At 45.7% G+C, this 25,933-nt stretch overlaps 1 protein-coding gene across 1 annotated transcript in view; it reads right to left on the reverse strand.

Annotated features, from left to right (window-relative positions):
• The window catches only part of LOC139667144 (ras-GEF domain-containing family member 1B-A), a 35,683-nt gene extending 10,007 nt beyond the window's left edge, over positions 1–25,676 (reverse strand). Inside the window, exons 1-10 of the mRNA XM_071546563.1 lie at positions 25,584–25,676; positions 16,723–16,905; positions 16,211–16,333; positions 15,631–15,768; positions 8,681–8,890; positions 7,569–7,643; positions 6,487–6,582; positions 5,646–5,748; positions 2,759–2,838; positions 377–472 (exon numbers count right to left, since the gene is read on the reverse strand). Of these exons, the coding sequence (XP_071402664.1) occupies positions 377–472; positions 2,759–2,838; positions 5,646–5,748; positions 6,487–6,582; positions 7,569–7,643; positions 8,681–8,890; positions 15,631–15,768; positions 16,211–16,333; positions 16,723–16,899 (1,098 nt within the window). The 5' untranslated portion in view covers positions 16,900–16,905; positions 25,584–25,676. The remainder of the gene's footprint in view (positions 1–376; positions 473–2,758; positions 2,839–5,645; positions 5,749–6,486; positions 6,583–7,568; positions 7,644–8,680; positions 8,891–15,630; positions 15,769–16,210; positions 16,334–16,722; positions 16,906–25,583) is intronic.
• Positions 25,677–25,933: the final 257 nt, after the last annotated feature.

Here is a 25,933-nt window from a genome sequence, read left to right on the forward strand (position 1 = left end):
CCCAAGACTAGCCCACTTTCAAACTTTCCCACTGGTGGTTTTAATAAAATTTTAACCACATGATCACTTAATGAAACAAGCCGCACTTTAAATGTCAACTTATAAAATTGATTAGCACTGCTCACTACTGCCAGCAGCCAGGCACAGTGCAAGTTGAGACTGTACTAAAATAAGTCCTGCTCGGTGGATCATGTGTATGGCAAACTGAAAATTACACTCTAACAATTCAGAAAAGGTCGTGTTCTCCAAGGTATGCGTGTTTTCAGATAAGCACAGGCAACATTAAACTATCACATTCGGTCATGCAGTCCAGTGAGATGATCTCTCCTATAGAAAGAGATAAAAGTCACGTAGCGCTGCGACAGCTCGGCCTCACCTTCTCTCTGCTGCTGTTGGCGGTGATCGACCTCTGAGTGGCTCCTCTCAGCGCCGTCCTGTAGTTGTAGAAATTGCTGGAAGGATCCATCTGGTGCTGAAGAGAGAGAGAGAAATTGCACAGGATGAGTTTGACCACAGGTGAACTTCTTTTCAAAGCCTGACACTCGGCACCAGGAAGGCCAGTGGATTTTGGGGGTTTATGAGAGCCGTCAGTTCAGTTGGGTAAATATAATTTTTAAGCACCGTTAACTGTTGTGATATTGAAAATCTAACAATACTGGTTTGTACAGAAAGAAAAACTCATGGAGGGACATTTTGAACGCTTAAATCTGAAAACAGCAGGGAACTGATAGCCTTTCTAATGTAAATTGAACAAATGATGCAAGCAGTGGCAAAAAAATGGAAGAAATTAAATACCCCCTTCCCTCAAATCAACCCCCCCCCATAGCTCCTGTGTCTCACCCACACACACACACACACACACAACTCAGTAACTCAATCAAGCTCTCAGTGGTGTGACATAAGCTGTCTATGTCAGGAGATGGATGGTGCCATCAAGTCCATGACCTCTATCAAACCGGCAGCGGAGGAGCAAATTAACTCCGCATCACCGTCACAGCAAATACGGCTCGGTGGAACTGAAACTTCACGATTCACCTCAAAGACAGAAAAGGAGGGAAAAAAAAAAAACAGACGAAAGAAGAAGGTGTGTGATTGACGGAGAAAGAGGATGAGAAACAGAAAGTGAGAAAGAGAGAGAAATGGGATCATGCAAGCAAATGAGGCAGCAGCAGCAGGTAGTAAGGTAGGAAGGGAACCTGCAGGTCTGAGCCTTTGAAGGCAGCAGGATCCCGCTGAGGGTCCCGACCTGACTCCGCTCTGCATCTCTGCCACTTCACATCTCTAGACTTCCAAGCAGCCGCTGAGGACGAGCCTGACAGCCTGTTGGGCTCAGTTAGCCGCTCTTCCCCTCGCTATCTGGGGCTTCTACGGGCGCCGGAGGTGGAGGGGGGGAGGTGTATGTGATGTGAACCCCAGCTAGACCTCATCATCTGGGGCTTACAGCCTTCTGGACCCCCCCCACCTCCCCATGGAGCCGACACCATCGTGCTTGGTGTTAGAGTTGCTGGTTTGTTCATGCCTTAACACTCGACTTGGCTTGTGGAAAAGTGTGTTACGTCTTCTGAAAATGCCTACTGTGTTTTGTTCATTTTTGTTACATTTTTAAAAACAGCAAAATATGTAGCGCAGGAATGACGGGTTTCAAATAAAGAGTGATGCGACACTGGAGCTGCCACTGAGAAAAGGGATTCAGATGATAAGGTGGGCTGCACAATTACGGCAAAAAATAATTCTTATAATTGCTCTGCTAGATTTTATTATCACCCTTCTTAAGTTCTTATGTCCATAGTTGTCTGTAGCTGCTACCTGCATCGTTTTGTGAAATCGTGACTTAAATATTGTTCTGATATCAGTTCAAAACTGTTTCCAAAGCCGTTTTATAATTTTTTTCCTGTGCCATAATACCATATTGTGAATATTTTGTGTTCGTTTAGGGTTGACTCTGAACTTTGCCTCGTCCTGCACATCTCTATCCGTCAAATGGCTTGCTGGGAAGAGAAATGAAATGTTTCCGTACTGCTGATACGCAAATACTTGACGATTATTTAATCACAATATACGGTTACACATGATGAATTGTGCAGTTATAAAGGAAACACGTTGATTTCCGTTGTTTTCCTCCCATCTGTGTGGGAAATGGGTGAGTCACGTCTGCATGCAGAGCAAGGCCGATCTCTGATCCCCCACTCTGAATCTGAATCTGATCCATTTTCATAAAGTTTCTCTCAGCTGCGTTGTTTTCATCTGTCTTTGTCATTATGTTTAACCCAACAATTCATCAACGAGAGAGAGGGGGAGAGAGAGAGAGAGAGAGAGAGAGAGAGAGCTCCCCCACCCGCCCACAACACGGTTAGTCATCAGTGTCACACACACCCAAATCAAAGAGGCGCTAATATGCGTAGGCAGACGGGAAAACACACACACACGCCTCTGGAGTTGGACAATTAATTGAAAAACAAATGAAATCCCAATATTCATGACTGCACTTTCTAAATAGCAAGAGGCTGCTTTTTCCTGGCAGAGGGTATTGCGTTTCAGACGGGCTCTCCTGCTGGCTCACAAATCAAACCCCTTTATTCATTACATCCATAAATCCTAAACATCAGCACCTCATTTTTCACTTCGTGTTTCTTTCGAGCGCCGAAGAACAAAAAATTACGCAGAAAACGCTGCGTCTGCATGTTTTTGAAATTCAAACGTCGCAGTAATCAGCAAAAAAAAAACAAATCGCAATATAAATCTTTTTGGGCCGACTCACTTCTAGGATGTCAAACTTGGCCGTCTTGACTTTGCCCCAGGTCTTCTTCAGGCGGGACACCGGACTCATGTTCATCCCAGCTGCAGGGTGGAGCAGAGAAGACAAAAACAAAAACTACAATGAGAGAGATATCACACATCCAGGCACACACCCAAACATGCTCGCTTTAACACATGGCATTTTTCCCATTCAGCCAGACGCACATCCCCCCTTCCTCCCATGGCAGTCATCCTTCAGTTCGTACACCCCCCCCCCCCCCCCGCCCCCCTTTCTTTATACTGTTGTTTCTTCTGATGCAGCGAGGCAAAGGCCAAAGGAACAATGGAGTTAACACACGCCTCGTTTCCCCTCCCAACACTCTGCTTCCCATATGGTAATCCTCTGTGTGTGTGTATGTGTATGTATGTGTGTGTGTGTGTGTGTGTAGCGGGGTCAGCACCAGAGCAGAACTATTCTCATAACACCAACAACAACACAACACCCTCAAGTAAACAAAAAAAAAAAAAAACCTCAGCATTTTGCTCGGCACACGAAACGGAAATCTGACACCCAGCTGGTAAACCTCATCCTCCGAAAGCCCAATTTTTCTCATTGAAGTCTGTTTTCTTCCACTTTCCTAGAGATAATTTCAGTTTGACATCTCATTTCAACGCGGCATCCCGGGCTAAAAAAAAAAAAAAAAAAAAAAAAATCAATGAATGTTTAAAGAGCGACCACAATGGCATGCGAGGGCGTGTGTCAGAACGTGTCTTGCCTAGGAAGTCTACTCACAAAGACAGCCTGTGTGTGTGTGTGTGTGTGTGTGTGTGTGTGTGTGTGTGTGTGTGTGTGTGTGTATATAAGGACAGGTGTTGGCAGTGGTAGTCGGCCCCATTGGGACACACACACTCCCTTTATGCGAACATTAATACGACGTCTCCTCCTTTTGAGCGCTGACACAATGTGGCGGAGGAGTTTAAAAGAGGCGAGGGGGGGGTGGGGGGTGGGGGGGGAGATGGGTGCTGACAGCAGCCATCCCGGGACAGGACAGGACAGAGGAGGGGAGCCGCTCTCTCTTCCCACGTCGGGCGTTTGCTTTTCTTTAATCACATCACTAACACACACACACACTATCTCTCCCCTTGTGGCTCCCTGGAGAGCGGCCGGTCGGTGAAGAAGGGATTTTGCCTGTGGCGCTCTCTCTGGGGACGGGAGTCAGGCAAAAGCGAGAGACAGCTGGCACTCCAATATAGTCGTCTATACTCTCCATCACAAACCCCCCCCAATCCCTTCATCCCATCCTCCCCTAACTCTCTCTCTCCCTCTCTCCCTCCTCCCTCCTGTTCTCAAACTCTCTCTGGTCAGTGCTGACCATCTGCCTGGATGGGTTGCTGTGTGTCCCCCTTTCCAGCTGCCTCCTCCCTCTCTGCTCCACCCCACCGGACGCTCAAACGCACCCCCCCTCCTCCACCCATCCACCCCCCCTGGGCCTATAAGCCTGACCAGATGCCCTCCTCCCCAGCCGCTTGGACCTCGGACATCTCCTGGACCCCTGGGGACCCTCTGCCTCGCCTCCAGCAAGGTCTCTAAACTCTTTAGGGGGAGCTTTGGGTCTCTGTGTGTGTCTAAGCTTTATTTACCCTGGGAGGATTTGCAGCAAACATGTTTCTGTTTCAGCAAAGTACTCAGCTACAGATATTCACACCTGGGAGCAGTCCAGTGCAACCACAGTCTTAAAAAAAAAAAAAAAAACTATTGGATGTATCTTAAATTTCTGGGTCCATTTTGTAATCTTTTAGTGTATTTTTCTTGTTCCTGTGGATAACTGGCCAATCGTACACAATGTCACATCCCGTCCCGTCCAGATATTTCCAGCGCAGCTATAACGGAGTTTGATATCAGCAAGTGTTTCAGGATCTAAAACTTCAGCATTAAACGTCAGGTTTCGGTGTCAGCCCCCCAGAATCAAAGAGCGAGGGGCTTCTTTCTAGAGCCGCCATTTTGCACCATTTGGCGGTTGTTAAAAGTCGTTCCGGGAAACGTAGGAAATCACTAACTGAAGCAGAAGTAGACGAGGCGGGTTGAGGGAAAGTGGGCGCAACAAAAAAAGTTAATTATAACACTTAATCACAAAATATCTCCTGGAATGCAGTGAAGATCACAGATTGATGTCTAACAGCGTAAGAGGAGTTTTTCCTTTAAGCGTCTCATTCAGAAGCACATCAGTGAAAGATTTTGAGTGAGGAGAGAGGGTCCCAAAGTATCCAGGGTGCTTTGCGGCACTGTGTGTGTGTGTGTGTGTGTATGTTTCTGTAAATACAAGAGATCACAGGTCGATGGGTTTTCCTCCTTTGACTCAAGGACAAATTCTAGCGAGACAATTATCTCAATGAACAACTGTTCCATTTCCTTTTCTGCCGAGTCTCACTGACATCATTAGAGTGAAGTGAGTTACGTAACGGAGGTTATGGCTACAGGGGGAGATTAGATCGCTGCACAAATTGTCACTGAACAACAAATTGCATTTACTGTGATGATCGGATTTCCAGACGACCAAAAAAGGTCTTTGTGCGGGAACGTGGATCTCGCTATTGAATTGATTTGCTGTCTTCAGGTCGTTTACTTGCAAAACAATAACATTTTAGAAGACTTAATCATCTGTGTTTATTAAGAACTGAGAGATCTGTTAACTTTTTTCCGCCCCAAGATAAGATAATAGATAATATAATAGATTGTTTTGGATTGAAACCCTTAAAGTTATCAGGCAGTCTTGTCTAGCTGAATGGGTTAGGAGTACGATTCCCACTGGGGCTTCCCATGCTAAGAATATAGACACCAAATGGCATATGTCATGTTATTCTGTCTCATAGGGAAGGAACAAGAACACGACAAAGACACAATAACTTACATATGATGGCCATGAGGGAGTTAAAGTTGCCGATGTTGAAGCATTCGCGCGCCACGTCGATGAAGAACTCGATGACTCGGGCTCGGTGCTTCTTCTTCACAGGCTGTTAGCGAAATGGAAAAAACACTGCATTAGCCCTCAGGACACTATACACACCACACTGTCTGCTAAATGCATTGTTGGGAATCGGCTGAATTTGCTGAAAGGGTATTATCATTATCACGAAAGTTGGTTAGTGAAGTGTTAAGGTACCATTAAGTTTTTCCACATTTTCAAGCTACATTTTCATTTAGTCCTAGTGGGATGGATGAAGCAGGTGTGGGGAAGAGAGACAGCGCAAGTATAGTGAGCGTTTTACACTAATCTAGGCAAACCCTTCTTATAAAAAAAGCGGCTCAAAAGTGGGTCACTATGCATGCATCGTAATAGGGGGTGTAGTGGAGGATGAATCTGCCTAAACTCAGCTTAAACACCTTTTATTTGCAGAAAACAGTTTACTCACTTTGTTAGGCTGAATCTTTATGACGTAAATTGATACTATACATCACAGTAAGTCCTATCAAACTGATGGAAGTTACATGAAGATAGGGTATTTTAAGGGAAAAGCAGAAAGTAATGTTTTTTCTTGAAAGGAAAGCTGTTTTTTGCTCATATAGGTGGTTGTTTGCCTTATGATGGTCACCGACTAGAGGTTACAGCCTAGTTTACCCAGCATTTATTTACCACTGCATTACTGATTGTAAGGACTCCCTTAGTGACACTATTCATCCTCCTTTCTCCTCCACTAGAGCACGGAGGACTCTTATCCAAGGAGGGAGTTGGCTCCATGCTAATTACTCACCATGCAGATCTCTGTAGCCACCAGATAACTGAGTCTGTTGAACCATTCCACATAAGCTTCCAGGTTGCTGGCCTTCTTGTGATCACTGAAGCAACTCTGCAACAATAAAAACACACGTTCAATTAGCACTTAAGCAAATTGCTAAGCAGGAGCAGTGCTGAACGGGTGAAATAAAGCTGATATCTGCCTTTTTTTCAACCCCAGTCACTGAGTCATTGAGCACAGAAAATAAACTCCTAGCTCAGTGGGCCTATATAGCCGATAATGGTCAACTTCACTCTGCTTTCCATAAGCACAATTGGGGCGCTTCGTTATTCACATCATGCAGGCCTGGTCCTTTGTGTTGATTCCTCTTGATCTAATTCCACACATTCCTTTGGCCTTACGCCACTCTCCCCCACGCAGTGTTTCCCGCCAGTGGTCACCTCTCACATTTTAACACACACACACACACACACATACACACACACACACACAGCTATTCCTGTCTTTTTCCAAGTGGATTGCTGGGGGTACGAGGAGGGCTAGCCCGAGGCACAAAAGAGAGCCTTCACCCCCACCACCTTGCTTCTAAAAAAGCCTGTTGCCTAGCAGCAGAATGCCAGACAAGAGAACCTACCACCCTCCCCACACTGCCAGACACTCACACACACACACACACACACACACAGACTCCCCCTTCCCAAAACAAACCCTTGGCAGCTCTGGTTGCTAGGAGATGAGGTGCATGCATGCCCATCCAATCCAGACACTGGGACGTTTAGAGAGGAAATTGTGGATGAGGTGTGTGTGTGTGTGTGTGTGTGTGTGTGTGTGTGTAAGGACCGGATATTTGGTCTGCTACTATGGTATGTCTGGGCTTCACCGTCTCCTTGCCCTAAAATGGTGTCCTTACACTGACCGACCTGCTCGAGGTCAGAGCTGGGCAGTGTGTACTTAATGTCTGTCTGGAAGAGAAACTGGGACAAATCAGGTCTACACTGACGTTAGTTCTGCAAGACTCCAGCCAACTGGATTGCATAACCACAGTATATGTTTCTTTTATCTAGCGATTTATTACCATAAAAGCACGCAGACGTTACCTTATCGTTGTCCAGCGGGTCTTTCTGAACGAAGGCTTGGACGAATTCTTCGGGTCCGATGTAACTCAGTCTCTCCTGAAAAGAAAAGGCAAAGGGCAATTAATCCCCCCGATCCATCTTTGGTTGGGTCGATGTTGACGAATGTCCTGCCAGGTTTTGCATCACCTTAAAACCATCACTCATAAAAAGGGGCTTAGGGGAACCTTTAGGGGTTTCTTCAGGTTGCAACCATGAGGGGACCCCAAAAGGTTCCCTGAAGAACCCCTTAATAAAAGGGTTCATGAGTCCTGATGGTACTTTCATTAACCTCTTAACATATGGGAGTACTTCAAGGAACACTCTAGGGATATTTTCTCTATTGCGGAACCTTTGGATCTTGGATGAAACCCTAGTCTTTAGAGTGACTGGTTTGGTTTCTCAATGACAAGCTGACATCATGTAATGGATATAAATTGCTGGTAAAATGCCGTTGTTTGAAATCAATGCAGCGGCAGGTCAGAAGTGGGAGGAGCTGCGGGGGTTCAGGGGTTCCTCCACCACAGCACTGATTTCTAATTCATCACACATGTCAGCTCTCCGCTCTCGCACATGTTCTCCTCTCCCATATTGATTTGGTCTCACTCTCCGTGGGTCATATGCCAATATGGGCGTGGCTCATTAGCAGGATTTCTGATTTCCCTTCCAAGATAGCATTCACATTCTATTTCGGATTGACATGTCACTACAAATGAGAAAACAAAATTGATTTCTAATGAGACTGTACTTTTGAGCCTTTCTCTGTGTGTCAAGCACCTAATTCAACAAAACATTTGTGATGGGTGGTGCCCACGTAATAACCGTCCCCCTTTCTTCCAACATCAAAGGCAGGTTTCTACATAAATAGCAAATAGGTAATAGCACAATGCAAAGTTACAACTGACCCGCAGGATTGGTTTATGTCACTATACAGCATGAACCCAGGATGCATTTTACATCAGAGAAAATTTATCAGATGCACTTTTAGATTTAGATCACGATTCAAACAAAACATTTGATCCCGATTATGAACTATATCATTTGAAAGCTGTGGCTGCTGTATCTTAAGGCTTCAAATTCCCGGATGACTCTCTCACCAGTTCTATGTGAGTGAGCTGCTGGGCGACAGTGAAGGGGTCGTTGCAGATGGACAGCATGTCTCTCTGGATGGCCGCCTGGGGCTTGGCCTTCAGGGCCGTCAGCCGCTCGGCCGCCGTGGCGTTGATCTTGACCAGGGCCTCCTCGTACTGGCTCAGCACCGTCAGCCTCCTGATCAGGCTCATCTGACCCACCGCCTTCCTGTAAACCTGATGGACGGAAGAGAAAGAGGAGAGTCAGTCAGTTGAACCGGAAGTTAAATAGCTTTGAGGGAGTGTTTTTTTTATTGTAACCATAATGGAGGTTCTTCAAGTAACCCTACAGGGACATTTGCCTGGTCACGAACCCTCTTTGGATCTTAGAAGAACTCCAGATGAACCCTTGCTTTTCACAGTGTACTATGGCTTTGTTTACATGCTATGCGGTTGCGTGCTTGTTAGAAAAGTGCTGGCACAGTCTGTGTGGTGAGACAGATAATTTGCCTGGTGTTAGTGCAACAATGTGAACGCAGTTACTTCTCTTTTTCATTTGGTTTGGTGACTGAGAGCAAAAGAGAGCAGAAGAAAGAGAGGCATCGTTATGACAGGAATAAAGACGAGAGACGGTGAGTGTGATTTGTCAATCTGAACCAAATGTACAGTCCAGTAGCACGAATTCTCACGAATAGCTCAGCTGTAGGTATTATAAGTTTATCCCTAACCGCAGAGTGATATCAACCTCAGTGGAATTTACAACACACGTTTCACTCCATGTCAGCAGAAATAACTGCAAACTGATGCCAAATCCCAGCCCAAACCACAAAACACTCCTCAAAATCTGACTTGTCCGTGTTTTGAACAAAGCATCCCCTAGGTCACATAACAACAACACATGTGAACTCTGAGAGGGTCACTCACAATGTTATGCAAGGCTCTTCCTGCCGGGCTAATGAAGGTCTCTCAGCTCAGACCGGCGCAACAGGAGGAGACCCTTCCCTGGCCTCGGGTGGAGAGGTCATCCTGTTTTGAACCTTCCCCCCGGACTCTAACTCAATATAAACCACTATTAGATAACTGGTCCTTTACTGACACACTTCAGAAACAGCAGTTGCATAAGAGGGTCCATAGAGAGAAGGAGGCCATGTGTGTTTGATTTTGTGTATGTGCTGGAGACTGTGTGTGTATGTGCGAATGTGTGAGTGTAGCGGGGCCTTGCTCATGGCCTCTTTCCATACCGCCGGTATGAGCTGACCAAAAAAAAATTGGGGTGAGGAGGCCCCATTTTCACGACCACATCCCTTCTCCCCGTACTGGCTGCCAATTAAGCCTCCAAAATCTAGGTTCTACAAACAAGTCTCAAGTTCGACAGGGTGGGAAAGAACACAGTTTCCTCGAAAAAGCTAGCCTTATAATGGATGTGAGGGCCTGGTGCCTAGAGAGCAATCAAGCGTCTGCCCTCTGCCTGGCTCTGAGGCGTCGGTGTGGTGCTCAGGCACTTGAGAGAACGAATGGACTCTCATCAATCTTCTGGAAGCGGCGAGGGCGGGACTTTTTCCTGAAATTCACTTTCCAGGGTGTAACTAATGCATTTGTCTGTTGCTGGTGTGGCTGTTATATAGGTGTGATGACACACGCACGCACACACACACACACACACACACACACATCAGCCAATCACCTTTGCAGTTTTGACAAGCAGTGATTGCAAGGACACGGGACTTGAGAGAGAGAAGAAAATGAGGTTGCAGAGAGAGAAACAAGGATTGGAATATGAGTGAGTGGAGAGAGATTGGAGAGTTGAATTAATGTATTCAATTATGTCTGCTGCTCAGCATACTGTAATAATACCTTTGTAGCATGCAAGCCCCGGGGCACAAAGTCTCTTGAGGAACCTACTGCTAAACCTGCTATTCCTGGACATAACAGGCAACCAAATATCAATTGCATGGAAATACCTTCATTCAAACACCTAGACCACACTACATACTGTATGTCATCATTGTATGCATTCAGCTAATGCTTGACCATGCTCATGCACAGTTGGACAACACCAGTAAAAATCGCTCCAGTCGCCTCTTCAGAGTCCACCATCTGCCATGGCTTCTGTCCCCACTACAAACAGAGGACAGGCCAGGGTCGGCTAAATATAGCAGCAGATCTTGGGAGATAACAGCATGCCTGACATTTCTAAGCAGCGGGAGGCACATTTGCTCATCACAACAATTGGCGTTACGAATGAGGGGGCTTAGCGTGGGCACCCCGTCTCCTACGCTTTTGACCCTGGCGTTGGACCTGAGGCGGCAGACGGCCGCTCAGCGCAAGTCACCGTGACGGAGCGCACAGGGCCGATGCATGCCACCCCTTCACTTGGCGCCCTTTTGCCTTGGCCGTGTGACATCACTTCCTGTGGAGCACCACCTGACCCAAGCCAAAGGGCGGACTGTTTTTAGCATGTAAGCCAAGCAGCACTAATGGAAACACATTTAAAAAGGTGCACTAGGCAAGATTTTTTTTATAAAAACGCACCCATCTTATCTGTCCTGCTAATTGATTCGCCATAGATTCGCCCTATTTTTTAATCTTGACTGTAGAGGCTCATGCACACCTTCAGTTTCGTGTAGACAGGTGCGTAGGAGGAGCATTTCCCTGATGAAGGTCTAAGGACTGAAACGTTGTATCAGTAATAAAGCTTATTGCAGGTAAAAGGACAGTGTGTGGGAATGCCCTATTTTTTAATAAAATTCAGGTGTGGACATTTCTTTGCCCACTGGAAGTGGCAACTCAAAACTTAAGAGCAAAACACAAACTGCCTCCTAAACAGCAGTGAGTGAGAGCTCTGTCCAGAGAAAGCTGGACTCACCAACAATCTATTTTTTTCCTCTCTCCCTCTTCCCTGTGGCGTCCTTTGCTATAAAGCATCACTGCCATTTGGAGCCGCCGACATGCAAAGTTGCCTAGTGCAGCTTTAAACATGCAGCACAGTGGCACCTGTTATGGAAAGGCACACGCACCATATCTGGTTAAATAACAATATTGCTTGTGCATGTGCGTGCCTTGTAGCAAAAGCAACGGGCATCTATTCTGGATGTATAATGAGGTATCTGTCTCGCTGCATTAAATGAGCCATAGTTATCGTAATAAAGCAGCAAAGAACTTTAGATGCGGCGAAAAGGAAAACTGCACGTTTTGAGGGAAGGCTAGAACTCCTTCCCTCCAAATGAGGTCAGGTCGAGATCACAGCGCTTGTTTACTTCTCAGCTGCTGCCTCCCTATATATCCAACCACATCCATAATGACAGCCTTACTAGGGAGATCAAGGTCCTGGAATGTTTTGAGTGTGGTCTGGACGCAACTTTTGACCAGATGTTAGGGGCATCTATTCTGGACTCGCATCACTACCATCTCTTTCCCGGAGAGCTGCGGTCCTGCGCTCTGAAGAGTCGGCGTCTAACTCGAGAGGTCAGTGAACCCCGAAGCCTCGGATCCCTCGCTTATGGTTAGACGTTGTGTTGTGTTTTCAAACATGGTTTTGGGAGATGTGTGAGAAACTAAGATGCAAATCACTTCTGATTAAATGCGTGCTGTTCTCTCAGGCTGCTTTCTAAAACTTAAACAGCTTGACTCCTTCTAAGAAATGTCCTGTTGCGTTGGCTTCCAAGTACTAGAAAGGAAGACAAAGAGGAGTGTACTGGAAGCGCTACCCAGTGCGCAGAATCATGTTTCCTGATAAATGGGGGTTATTGTCTGTGGGATCATGGGTAAATGGTATTACGACTCAAACTTCCTCACCCGTTTGCTTATGGCAATACAGAAACCGGAGGTACAAAAGCTCTCCCTAAGAACCATTCATTTGAAACCCATTTGGATCACAATGTACTAATCACAAGCACACATGCCCACGGCTAGCTTGATACCATATAGCACATCTGAAGGGCTGTTTAAAGAGCAAATCAACACTAAATCACATAGGGCAGAAAATCATTGCTGCACTGCTCTCCATGGGTTGACTCTCCAATCAGTGATGTCAAAGCAGGCATTTTGCCTTCGACAGCTGATGCAAAACACCTGCTTTGACATCACTTGATTTGGGGTGTGGCCAGTTTCAACCCACAGAGAGCAGTGCAACAACGATTTTCTGCCCTTGTGATTTAGTCTTGATTTGCTCTTTTGGTAGTGCACAAGGATGCTTTGTCAAAGAGGGTCATGCATCTCGTGTTTTTTTAATGTTTATTTAAGAAAGGTTAGCCTGGTTCCAGAGAGTCTGGTGTTTCCCTCGTCAACGGCTTGTTCTCGCTCAGAGAAACAATCGAGCCAATCAGAGCCTTTGTGGGCGGGACTAAAGTTTTAACTGTTGGTGCAACTGTTTTTCATTGGCGTTTCGGCTGAATAGATTTGTTGAAATGACCCCCTTAACCAATATTGTCTGCGTCAAGATGATATTTTTGTCAAAAACGACCAACATTCATGGTAAAGTTGGTAAATACGCTAACTTCAGAGCGGCGGGATATCTCAGATACATCACTAGTGATTGGTTAGGGGAAAATTAACCACCCCACCCACACACAGGAAAACAGCTAACAAGGAGTTCATCTCAGGCTGAATAATGGAGTGGCAACTAAATGGTTATCCAGTCTGAATATCAGGCTAGGGAAAGGTGACTGAGCAGGTCTTTTTCATAAACACCCTGCTTTACACTCACACTGCCTCACACTTCTACCCTCACCAGTGGTTATTGAGGCACATGGGTTGTAGCGCATTGCTCATTCAGTTTCTCCATGCAGATTTTCCCAGCCAGTCCAGGATTCAAACCAGCTTCTCTAACCTCAAGGCCCCTGCCTTCCCTGATAGTGCAGTCAACGCCTGTGGCTTTCAATTATCTGGATATCCTTGAACAAAAAAATGTGGCACATCAACATCATTTTATTTTGTTTCATACAGGATACTGACCCTGATGTCACCTCCAGGCAGAGTACCAGGGAATCTCGTGGTAAGTGGTTTTCTGCTACCTCATGAGCAGGATCGATCTGGACTATCAGAATATCAGCGGAGGGGTGGTGTGAATGTCAACTGTAGCCAATCTACCGTGAAATCGAAAGATGTTTGTGCGGCCATCAAGAGCCCGGGGTTCAGCATTTGTTTCCATGTGCATGACTGAGTGGGTGTGTATTACTGTTGGTCGCTTAACGTTAGCGCAGCTTTGTCTCCAGGCAAACATCCGCCTGCCACTTAGTCACAGCTGTGTGAGAGGTTGCACAAGGATAGCAGATACGGACCGATGGGGTGGGGAGCTGTAAATGTGTCTGCGGTGTCATGGGAGAAATGTATTGATTTCTAGATTAAATCAGGATCAATACTCGTGCTTGTACTATTGACGAGTCATGTGAAACCTGCATGAAAAGGGGGGTGGGTTGTGTTTTTCTGGTCTTGAGCAGTGAAAGAGGGATGCCATCCATCAGGACAGATGGATGTTTGTGTTTTCCATCACTGTCTGGTCCTAACAAACCCCCTGCTGCCTGTCATTAGCACCACGCCCAATACACACACACACACACACACTCATATTCACATGCACACACACGCTACTAATTCCCGAGCTGAGCACGGCAAGACGCATGTGAAATCATAGGATCATGCCCTGAAAGCACCCGGATTCATAATCACTGGCACTAATCAAATTATTTGTTCTGATTGGAGAAAACAACAGTGGGAATAATACCGCTGGTAACATGAAGGAAAAGAACATTTGATATAAGACCATGCTAACCCAATTAGAGAGGGAAGAGATGAAGACAGTTTGTGAAAGGCTTGATCCCTTGAGAACTACTTTGCAGCGCAAAACAATAAATATGACAGAAAAAAAAAGGAGAACTCAACTAGCATGGAACGAGGTTTGCAGGAAGTTCCTGTAGCTAATTTTGGCTTTTGTTGCCAACATTAGCTTATGCTAGCATTTCTTTTCATGGCTTAAATAGAATGAGTCACTGCTTGTTAAAACAACTTTTCTATCTCCAAATGTCAAGCAGAGGTTTTCATGCACAAGGTTTGAGTGGATAGTAAAGATAACAGGGTGCAGGACAAAACCCACCCCTAAAAAACTTTATCAAAACAACCTGCGGAGGCAAACGAAGCGCTAAGCCAGTGACTTTCAGCTCAGCAGTGGTGGAACAATTCAAACGCTGCCTAGGAAGGAGAACACCACAGATGACAAAAAGGCACCTAGCCCGCGAACAAAAGCGCTTTTCTTTCGACTCGGCCAGCCTCGAAAACCGCTTTGTCGCCAGAGAGCCCCACCGCCCCGATCTGACAAAATCAACCTCCAGCTTCCCGACATGTGCGGTCTGCAAAACAGCAGTCAACTGCTGGTGATAACAGCTGAACTAAATGCATGAACTTCTTCCATTAACAACCTTCTGACTTCTTAACATCCATGTTTTGTTACACTACCAGTCAAACGTCTGGACCCACCTGACTGAATGTTCTATGTTTCTCATTCTCTTAAAGCCATTTTGATCTAAAGGCTTCTGCTTAAATGCTTGAAATGTGTTTCTTAGACAAATATAAATAGTGAAGTTGATCCTATGTATGAATTTCTTTCCAAAGCCTTTGCCTTTCCATCAAGGCAAAGGGCGGCTGCTTTAAAGAATCTAAAATATAAGATAGATTTGATTTGTTTAACACTGTTTTGGTCACTGCATAATTCCATTTGTGTTATTTCATAGATTTGACGTCTTTTCTGTTATTCTAAAATGTGAAAAAAAGTAAAAATAAAGAAAAATGTGTGAAAAAGTGTGTCCAAACTTTCGACCGGTAGTGTATTTTATTACCTAATGGATCATTTTTGCTCCTCAGATCATTTGAAAACGATTTTGTTGGCATAAAATCCTCTTTTGTTACTCAACTAATTCAGCATGAAGAACTTTTTTGTTGCAGAGACAAACAGGACAAAGGGACTGTGAGGAGGGAGGACTGACCTCGTCTCCACTGGCCAGCCGGTGGGTCAGCTCCTTCAGGCTGCGCATCATCCTCTCGTCCCTGAAGTCGTACGGAAAGGTTTCCGTCCACTCCGTCAGCAGCTGGAGGATCTTGGGAGCGATCTTCCTGATTCTCATCTGGAAGGTGGGATAGGTGCATGAGTGAGGGACAAAAAAAAAGTAGGGAGAATGAAAAAGAGACTTTGCTTTACTGTTGCAGTTGCTTTCTATAGTGGCCCCTAATCCTGGTGAGAGTAAACATTTATGTCTTAGACTTGATCATCGTTGGATCTGGAAATATAGTCCAGGAGTGGAGAGAGAGGAGAGGTGAAGCATGATCTCCTCTCCTTCACATCCATGGTAACTTAATGAATAATGGCTACGATCACTGACAGTTTTGAGATTTATAGTCTTAAGAGTGACGTGCAACATTAGGGTAAGTTCAAATGTCTAGATCACCAATATTACAAGTGTCCAAAAATATTCCTGTGATCCTAAAATGATCACGTATGATAGAAAGGAACTAGGAATTGAAATAGCTGAGAATAGATGGTAGAAAGGATTTTTTTATTTTGTGTACCTTGTCAGCCTGGGGGTCGCTGAGCCGCTGCTGCTCCATGCAAAGGTGACACACTTTGGACATGAGCTCATAGGGACGGATGAAGAGGCGAGAGCTGAGCAGAAAGGTGAAGATGTACGTCCGCTGTGGAGGGGGAAGACGTTCAGTGAATAAAAAAGACAACAAAAAAAGGGCTGTGCAGGTGAAACAAAGTAATCCCAAGGGGTTGAAGCATGATAAACAGAGACAAGTGTGACTTGGGCATCAAAGCAACATTAAATCGAGAATGGCACATAAACAACAACGTGCATAAATAGTAAGTAGGGGGAATTAAATCATTTCAGATACCAGAGAGAGAGCAAGAAAGAAAGATAACAAAGGAATATGATTTTTTAGTGACTGCTTTGGCTCTTCACCGGGTCCCAACGCACCGCAGCTTCTTACACAAAAAAGGCTTCAATTCCCAACTTTGATGACACTTTAAAGTCTGAGTTGAGGAAAAAAATGGATGAATTAATAAAAATATCACTCACATCTGGATAATAGTCCACGGTTGGGACCAAGTGGTGAATGAGGGCCTCCAGTGACCCAGACACCAGGTTGTTGTCATGGTAATAAAGGCCGGCGTAGCCCTCCTCCTTTGTCTGGTACAGGTTTTTGTTGTAGCCGCCGGTCCCCAACTGTCCCGTGAACGGTGGAGTCTGAGGCATGTTGTCCTGCAGGAGAGAGGGGGAAACACACAGGAGTGGTCAGTCGGGACAATAGCTCTGTTTTTTTTTTTTTACTGATATTTCACCACAGAAGCTGGTGCGGGACGGCAAAACAAATCCAAAATAGCTCTCGGACAGTCTCTCAAGACACAAACACAGACGGCGAGGTTTGTTTGGGAACTGGTTTGGTCGCAGTGAACACCCTTCCTCCGCTGGATTCCTGCTGTCCATTTCAAGGCTTCTGGTTTGGAGTTTAGTTTATTTGGATGTACAAATGGTAACGACTGAAAAAAAAACAAAAAACGTAGAGAGTAGAAATACAAACTGTGCGGTTGAGACAAAGAAAACCAGAGGAACAAAAAACAAGAGAAAAAGAAAAGCAGGAGTCTTGTGAGTCATCCGCATCACAAGGAAACAGACTGGATCAGACCACTTACAGGAGCTTTGCCTGTTGATCTTTGACCCTATTGAGCTACACAGGGAATTGAACCCCTAACCCTGTCAGTGTTAGTGCCTCGCTCTACACATCAGGCTACACAGGACCAGGACAAATTATAGGCAAATCATAAATGGGCAGTCTTGATACGCTGTATTATGCAATGGTGTAAGAACAAAAATACCCCCAAGATTGAAGACTCATATGGTGGATAAAAGCCAAGACAGGACATTACAGCCATTAACTGTGGGAAATAATATCAACCCAGGCCAAAAACTCAAATAACAAGGAAATGAGGGTTTGGGAATTCACGCCGCTATAATTTGGTAAATACACTCTTCGTTTATTCAGGACAATTCATTCATTCATTCATTCATTGTAAAGGCCTTGTGACAAACAAAAAAGTTGGTATCTAATGATGGGGCTTACAAAGAAAGCTCTATATCCCCATGTGCGCACACACACACACACACACACACACACACCCAAATGAAAGAAACACCAAAAACGTGTAAGAGCTTGTGAGAGATTCGGGGGCTGAGCTGTGAGCCGGTGCTGTTGTTACCCTGCGGGATGTAACGCTGCTCATGTTACCCCGATAACACACGGCTCACGTTGCCTATGTGTTTACTTCCACTGCTGCATGTGTGTGTGTGTGTGTGTGTCAAAACGTGTGTGTGTGTGTGTGTATGTGTCAGAGAGAGAGAGAGAGAAAGCGAGCTGGAGTGTGTGTGTGTAAGAGAGACAGAACAAATCAGTATGCGATGTAAAAGGGAGAATGTGAGAGAGAGATGCCTCTTTTGTCTGCTTACTGCCTGTCTTGTGGTAGTGTGTTAGCATCATGCCAACACAGGCTACTGTTCACGCCCCCCACCACACACACACACACACACACACACACACACACACACACACCCACACACACACACACACACCCCTCTACCAGTCTACCAGCCTCCTGACCTTTGATCCTGGCTCCATCCCATGCCAGGCAGACTTATGGAGAACACTTGCCCAGAAAAAGCCTTCTCTCCCTCAGCCTTCTTGGAGGTGGAGCGGGGGTGGGGGTGGGTGGGGCAAACAATAGGCCCTTTCACGTTTGGGGTCGGCACAGGGTGCAACAACCACCCCCCCCCCCCACCCCTGTACACCCCCCGCGCCCCGACAATATGCCGGCCCATGGCTGCCTGCCTAATCAGGAAGCCTTTTAGGGCCGATCGGCTGCGGAGCGGCCAGGAGGGGAGACGGGTAAAGAACCGGGATGCCAAGAGGTATAAATTGCGGCTGCCCACACACCGACACACTGAGACAAACAATTCAATTTAATTTAGTGTTTCATTGTCCCGTAATGGTAATTTGGTTTGCAGAGAGAGGGCTTATAAAAGAAAAAAGACGTGACAAATCAGCACGTTATATACAGTACACCACGCAGATGAACATCAGCTGATGAGAGCAGAGAAGGAGTCACACTGTCCAGAGAAGCCAAAGAGCAGATACTGTAAAAATAGTGAATCTGCAAAAAAAATGACTTAAAAGATTATCTCCTGTCACACCAAGTGTACTGCTGCTATAGAGAGTGTATCATTTAGTAGCATTTAAAGCAGTGTAAGTTTCGTTGATATTACCTTTAAGCCCAAATCTCGAGGTTTAACCTTAAAAAAAAGTAGTTACTTCTGTTTTCTTTTGCAGGGCAGAATAGCTTGATATAGGTGAAAAACAAACAAAAAAATGATTAATCAGCGCTCATAAGTTCATAGAAACCCTCCACACACACACAATACACACACTCAGCCTCCCACCCTCACACACACACACACACATGCCGCTCCATAATGCAAGCGTGCGCACACCAACCATCGCTATTATTCAGCCAGACAACCATAGCCATTTCCATGAGAATGGCAAGTGTGAGGAGTCAGCGCAGCGGCCTGTGCATCTGTTGCGCCATGTGGCTCCCCCAGAGAGAGGCGGATCACGGGTCGGGTGCAGGGAGGGAGGGGGGGGGGACACGGGTGGGAACGGCCAGGCACATGGTGGGTCCTGCATGTTGTGTTTTTGAAGCCTTTATTTACCCCGGGAGGATTTTGTTGAACATTGATGCTCTTTTTTCTCAGCAATATCCTGAAACAGACTTCCACTGTTGGTCACTGGGCAGCTCTACCTACACAACCGGGGGTTAAGTGCAGTACAGTGCGGCTCATTCACTTGCCCCGCCCAGATTTCCACACCTGGGATTTGAACCAGCGACCCCAGAGTCACAACCTTGCTCTTCTAACCGTTAAACTACTGCTGTTGCTTGGTCACAGAGACCGAACAATTGTCTCAGATCAGCAGCTGCATCAACTTGCCTGCACTTTAGTGTAGATACCAGAATTTTGCCTTCAACACCAATACTAAGTTTAATATCAAAAAATTAAATACGACCACAACACAGCAAAACGTAGCACCTTCTGCACAGGGGTTTTGATGTCAGTTAGGTGTCTAAATAGTTCAATATTTCACTCCTGGCACCAGTTTGTCAACCAGTTCAGGTGGACTGGGATCCACTTAAAGACTTCGTGGACTGTTTGATGCTGTTCAGTGTTTTCAGCTGTTTGACTCTGAGCCAGACTGACCCTCTGTCTACTCCATTCCTTCTATTAACTACTCCAGTCTGCATGTACCTGCATGCCCTCTGGAGGTGACGATGACATCGAACTGCAGCTTGCAGAACACACTTGGTGAAGGTGCTGTTAAGTTTATAAAAATTCAATATGGAATTCAAACTTTTACAACGGTGCTGAAGTAGTATTGAAATTCCAGTTTTCGTGACGACACCATTCCACTTACAGTCTCTGATGTCTTTGAAAAGGAGAACCGTTTGGATTAAACCTCATCCTGCCAGGGGCAGGTAGGATTCTTTGAAGATGAAAGCCGTGTCTAGTCCGTTTCTTAAAAAAAAAAGAAAAAGGGGGAGGGGGGGGAGTGGGTCTGTTTTTTTTTAAAGCCATGGATAGAGGATGGGAGGATCAGATGCTGCACTCTGTCCTCCTCTCTAATCTCTGTATCGCTTATGTTCAGAGCAGCATCTCTGCCAACAGCATGAAGAGAGTGCTGTGAAAGCCCCTGTGAATATGTGTATGTAGGTGGATGTGAAACACATATAAGTCAAAGGTTGACCACATCTGACTGAATGTACTAAATGTATATATTTGATCTAAAGGCTTATGCTTAAATGCTTGAAAATGGTTTCTTAGATAAATATAAATAGTGAAGTTGATCCTATGTATGAATTTCTTTCCGAAGCCTTTGCCTTTCCATCAAGGCAAAGGCCGCCCTTTGCCTTGATGGAAAGGCAAAGGCTTCGGAAAGAAATGCTTTAAAGAATCTAAAATATAAGATAGTTTTGATTTGTTTAACACTTTTTTGGTCGCTGCATAATTCCATTTGTGTTATTTCTGTCTTTACTGTTATTCTAAAATGTGTGTCCAAACTTTTGACTGGTAGTGTCTACATACACGTATAAGTATTTATTCACATCTCTCACTATCGCAATGATTAGGGCCACTAATGGAGACAACTGCGACTCTACCCTAAGGTCAAAAATGCTAATAAGTATGGGGGTGTTAGTTAGTGGTGGGGGGCCACTACTACCACCATCACCATCACCATCACCATCACCATCTCTCCCCTAAAGCCAAGTCTCTCTATTCTTCTCCCCCCTCTGCTCCACAGATGCCAGCTGCAGCCGCCAACATAATCCTATAAAAGTGTAAGACAAAGAGAGGATGGGCTACAAGCGGGGACAACTGAGACACACTGATTTACATTTGGCTTCCAGGTGTCAGGAGTAGTAGTGTTGGACTGGGGATGGGGATGGGGATGGGGTCGGGGTGGCGGGGGGGGGGGGGGACCACATGTCGAGTCCTCGGGTCTGACAAAAGCAAACTTTAACACGCTGCTGTTGGTTTAGCGTGGCCGCTGGGTGGGTGGCAGCTGAAGGTAAACAAACAAAATGCCACGGCTCGCCTCCCGGTCGCTCAAAGTAGGGGTTTGTTTAGGTTGGATGGATTGGTTTTAATTATAGCCTCGCTGGTTGTGTGTAGCCATCTGCTTTAACATGTAAAAGAGCTGTTTTCCAGACCTAAATTGGATTATAAAACACAAGAAGTTCAGTTTTTTTGTCCATTTCTGCTCAATCATGATTTAAAAGAATGTCAGGTGAAAAGCTTGCATCTGCAAAATGTCAACTTTTCACGAACTGAGAAAAACAGCCTTGTTTTTAGCTTGATGACAAAGCATTTTTGCACTTTGTCCAAAGAGTTTCATAAGCACAAGTGGTCAGAGAGTTTTCTGAAACCCACAGAGTAATCCTTCAACAGCGATATTCTCGAATGTTCACAACTGACATGAATATCTTCCGGCCTGTTTACGCCCACACAGACTTTGTTTCCAGTTCTTCTGTGGCGGTTATCACATGGCCAGCAGCTTCTCAGATGACTGCCCGGGTGAAGAGTTGAGTCAGGGTCGTCTCGTGCTCGTCTTGAGGCCAGGGACTTTCTCCCCTCCGTCCCACCCACATGGGGAAGCAGTACACTCAGCCAAGAAAAACGGTCATTCAGAAACGAAACTGAAAGACATTAGATATGACAAAATATTCCTGTGACCATGGAGTGATCATGTATGATAAGAGTCGCAACAGGGAGGGAAATAAGAATTGAGGAGAGGGTAAGGAAGGATTTTTTTGGTTCAGGGAACGATAAGCCAAAAGGTTATAGAAATGTCAAAATGTTTACCGATGGTTTTCCCCCTTGGGGAAATTTTGAAACTAAAGGACTAAAGAGGCAGCAAACCGCCCCGGGCAAATGTCACTGTGAATGTCATATGAGGTGTAAAACCCACCGTTTACATGAAATTACCTTCAGAGTCTAGACCCGGCAGTGATTCAAGCAGGCATGTCATTTTTGTCAGCACAACCCACGACCGATGGGTGGGGTAGCCTCCCCCCGAGGCTCTAGTGTAGTCTAGTCTCTCACTCGCACAAAAAACAAGATATCAAAGAGCCGGCGGAGCCTCTTCTCTTCTCTTCCCGCCCTGCCCACAGCGCTAACGACAGCTCATGATGATGCCAATCAGCGGTGCGGAGGCTGTAAAACAGCCCGAACACACAGGAAGACATTCCCATGGTCCACGAGCCAGACAGGAGCAGCCAGGCACTCACATTTACAATTTAGGCATTTAGCAGACGCTCTTATCCTGAGCGACCTGCAACGAGTGCAACATTAGTAAAAGCTTAAATTCTTAGATCACCAACATCAAAAGCAACAAATGAGGAGTGCAACGTTCAAAGCAGCGGTGAGCTGAAAATAGATGCAACAAACCCTAAAATGTATGACAGAGATGTGTGAGAGAAGCAAGGAAATAAAAGCTGAGGAGAAAAGGTCGAAAGGGATTTTTTTTACTTGAAGACAAGGGGCTTGTAAGAGCCAGCAGAGCAGAGGGGGGGATGTGATCCAGGCTCAGAGACAGAGACACTTTGAGGAACCTTAAATCAACAGCCCCCCCCTCCTCTGCGTAAACACTCTGAAGGGCATGAGGAATCTCACTCATCCATGGCTTGAGGAAATGAGGGTGAGAGATAGCTTAGTGTCTGCAGCACTGAAGCAGGCTCCTGGAGGGTCGGCTGAGGCCGGCTGGGGGGTGGGGGTGGGGGTGGGGGGGTGTTAGTGGCTGAAGTGGCCACAGTGGAATAGTGCAAGTAGCCTAAATAAAGACTAATTCAGACGGCTGTTAGTCTTGTTTGGAGCTGGAGTGCAGTCACAACAAGTATACGCACGTACTTAAAGCCAAGATTTCAAGAAACTCCTGAGGTGTCGGGTTCGGACACTTCAACACCCGCAAGAAGCGACCAAACAATAACATTTAGAGCGAAATACAAACTCTCTCTCTTGGTATAAAGCGATCACAGAACATCCAGATTGGTAAAGTAAACACATTACATGATTTCTAGGTAATGACATTTTTCCAACAGTTACCTCTTGCTGCCTTTTGGGGCCGCCAATGAGCATCTTAGAGTCCACTTCTTTTTTTGACTATAGCAGACTGATTAGCATTCCCACCTGCAATGATAGCAATTAAAAAAAAAAAGACCCCCATCCTGCATCCATCCTGTAACTATTTTCCACTAGTACTGCAACAGCCACTGCAGCCTAATTCTCTCTCAAATGCTGTGGACAGGACTGAATGGGCGTAAACTATTGTAACACAAAAGCTGAATCTTTCAAACTGCTACTTTCCACACCGTCCTTTGCACCTTCTAACGGCTGAAAAAGAGAAGGAAATGTAAATTTTGCAAACACCTCCTCTGCTGCAACAGTGCAGCAAGAGCTCCACGACAGCTACATCTGTATGGAGACTGTCACCCACGGCACATCCACCCTCCTGGACTGCGTCTACGCCCCTGATTGGGAGCGCTGTAGTACAAACAATGCTTTTTGCTCGGCATAATGTATGCAGCTGTCACGCAGAGTGGTAAAAACACGGCTCCCTATTGGATTCTGTCACCTGGCATCATCAGTCCTTGACAGCGACATGCAGCCCCCCCGCAGACAGCTAAACATCCTGCACAGAGGGAGACCGCGGCAGAAAAGCACCTCAGCCCTTCTCATTCTGATTCCTCTGGTAAAAAAAAAAAAAAAACGAGTCGACAACAACAAACAGGCTCCTGGATCCTGTCTGTGTGTTTAGCAGCGATACTGAACACAGGACAGGCATGGGAAGGGAACGGCTGCTGGTGAGCAAAGAAACATCAAACAGCCAAATTTCAGCACTCAGTTTGACGTGAAGCTCTCTCCCATTTAAAGAGAAAAATGGTGAATGGCACAGGGAGAGGACTGTGTCATCATGAGAGTCCAGACTGAGGTGATGGAGATTCACACAGCTGAGGTTTAATGGAGGGGGAACCCACTTAAACTCTATTTTTGCCCTCCTTTTTGGGCTTAGACATACATCTTGACAAGAATTCACTGTATACATCATATGATGTATATGAGATGTGGGTCTTTTAAGGGGAAAAAATGCATAGATTATTGCTTTTCTGACAATGTAATTGATTTTAGTGTAGATTGATGGTTGTTTTGCTCTGTTTGAATACAGTCAAAGTGTTTTTTACAATCAGCAATTTAATTTACAGGCCAGAAACTGGGCTCAGCACCACAATACCTTGTTTAGGAGTTCACTCTGAGCAGCAACCACTCTGATAAAATAATTGCAGCCTGTTGTGATTTGTGATTATATGTGCAGCTCTACAGTTCACCCACCTCTTTCTTTACTACTAAATCGATATTTGCACCCCCAGGTCAGGCTCTTGTGAGTCCACTGACCTCCATTGCAATCTCTGATAGGAAATGTCCAATTTCCTCTACATCTGTCTGTATTTGTGGAAACAAGGCCCACCAAAAAAATATACAACACAATAGTACAGCACTAATTAGAGGAGTGCGTGTCACCCACACAGCAGTGTTAGTAGCAGTAACTCTCCTCTTGCTGAACAAGCACTGGAGTCTCTCCCACTACAGAGAGGCACACTCATTGTCGGCAGGCCAAAGTCCTGCTAAATCACCAATAAACGGATTTAACTTGTCAGCACATTAAAAAAAACGCATGCATGCTTGTAATACAGAGCAATGGCACTGAATCGTAAGGAGAGCAGGCCAGTGTTGTTCTGGATAGATACGGGATTAACTTCGCTGATCCCTCACTGTCTTGTAGGGCGGGATGGGGAGGGGGAATCCTCTTAGCCAGAAGGTAGTGGAGGTTAAAAATAGTCCGCCATTGACACTAATTGCAAAAATCCTATTATTGGGGTACATGCGGGGGTTACTTGGGGGAAATGAGAAGACGAAAACAGCTAGTCAGTATTCCCAGCCAAATTGGATACAGTGATAAAGTCGATACAGGGCGGTTTGCACTTGCCATCTCCCTCAATGCAGTGAAGGTACAACTACAGCAGTAGAAAATGCAGCCATGTTCTTTATATTTAAAGCATGGAAAAATCAAGTTTGTACAAGAGTCAAGCAACATGGTCAATTCATTTAAAAGCACTGCAGAATTCCTCTTTGGATATAGAACAAGTGCGCTCTCTCCAACCTGCGCGCGTAATGAAGTATTTGGAGAGGCTCCAGCGGGTCTCCAAGGTGCGCAAACCAACACAACATTCAATTTCAAATCTCCGATCAAACATATTCCCGCAGCACAGCGCACACCTCACCTCAACAATCAATAATCCGGGCGCGAATCTGCCGTATCCTTCCCCAAAAACAGTGTGAGAAATAGCCGGGCGCTCGCTGAGACTTCCTCCTGCATGTGAATGAAGCGATGCGGCGGTGAAACCAGGAGCTGCCCGGTCCGTCAGAGCGACATTATTCACTTGTAAATGCGGAGAGTAAAACGTGTATTCCCGGTTTTCGCAGTCCCGCAGGTTTGGTCGCAGCTCGAGCCCCGCTGTGCGCTCCGCTGTGCTCCGCCGCTCGGTTCACTTGTATGAGCGCAGGAGCCGCGAGAGCCTCAAGACTTTATTCTAAGGCAGAGGCAGCAGCCAATCAGAGGCGAGGACGGGGT

Source organism: Centroberyx affinis, unplaced genomic scaffold (assembly GCF_046629955.1).
Source record: "Centroberyx affinis isolate AG114_WGS23_722 - 3 ecotype Tasmania unplaced genomic scaffold, CSIRO-AGI_Caff_v1 ptg005318l_1, whole genome shotgun sequence".
NCBI classification, from domain to species: domain Eukaryota; kingdom Metazoa; phylum Chordata; class Actinopteri; order Beryciformes; family Berycidae; genus Centroberyx; species Centroberyx affinis.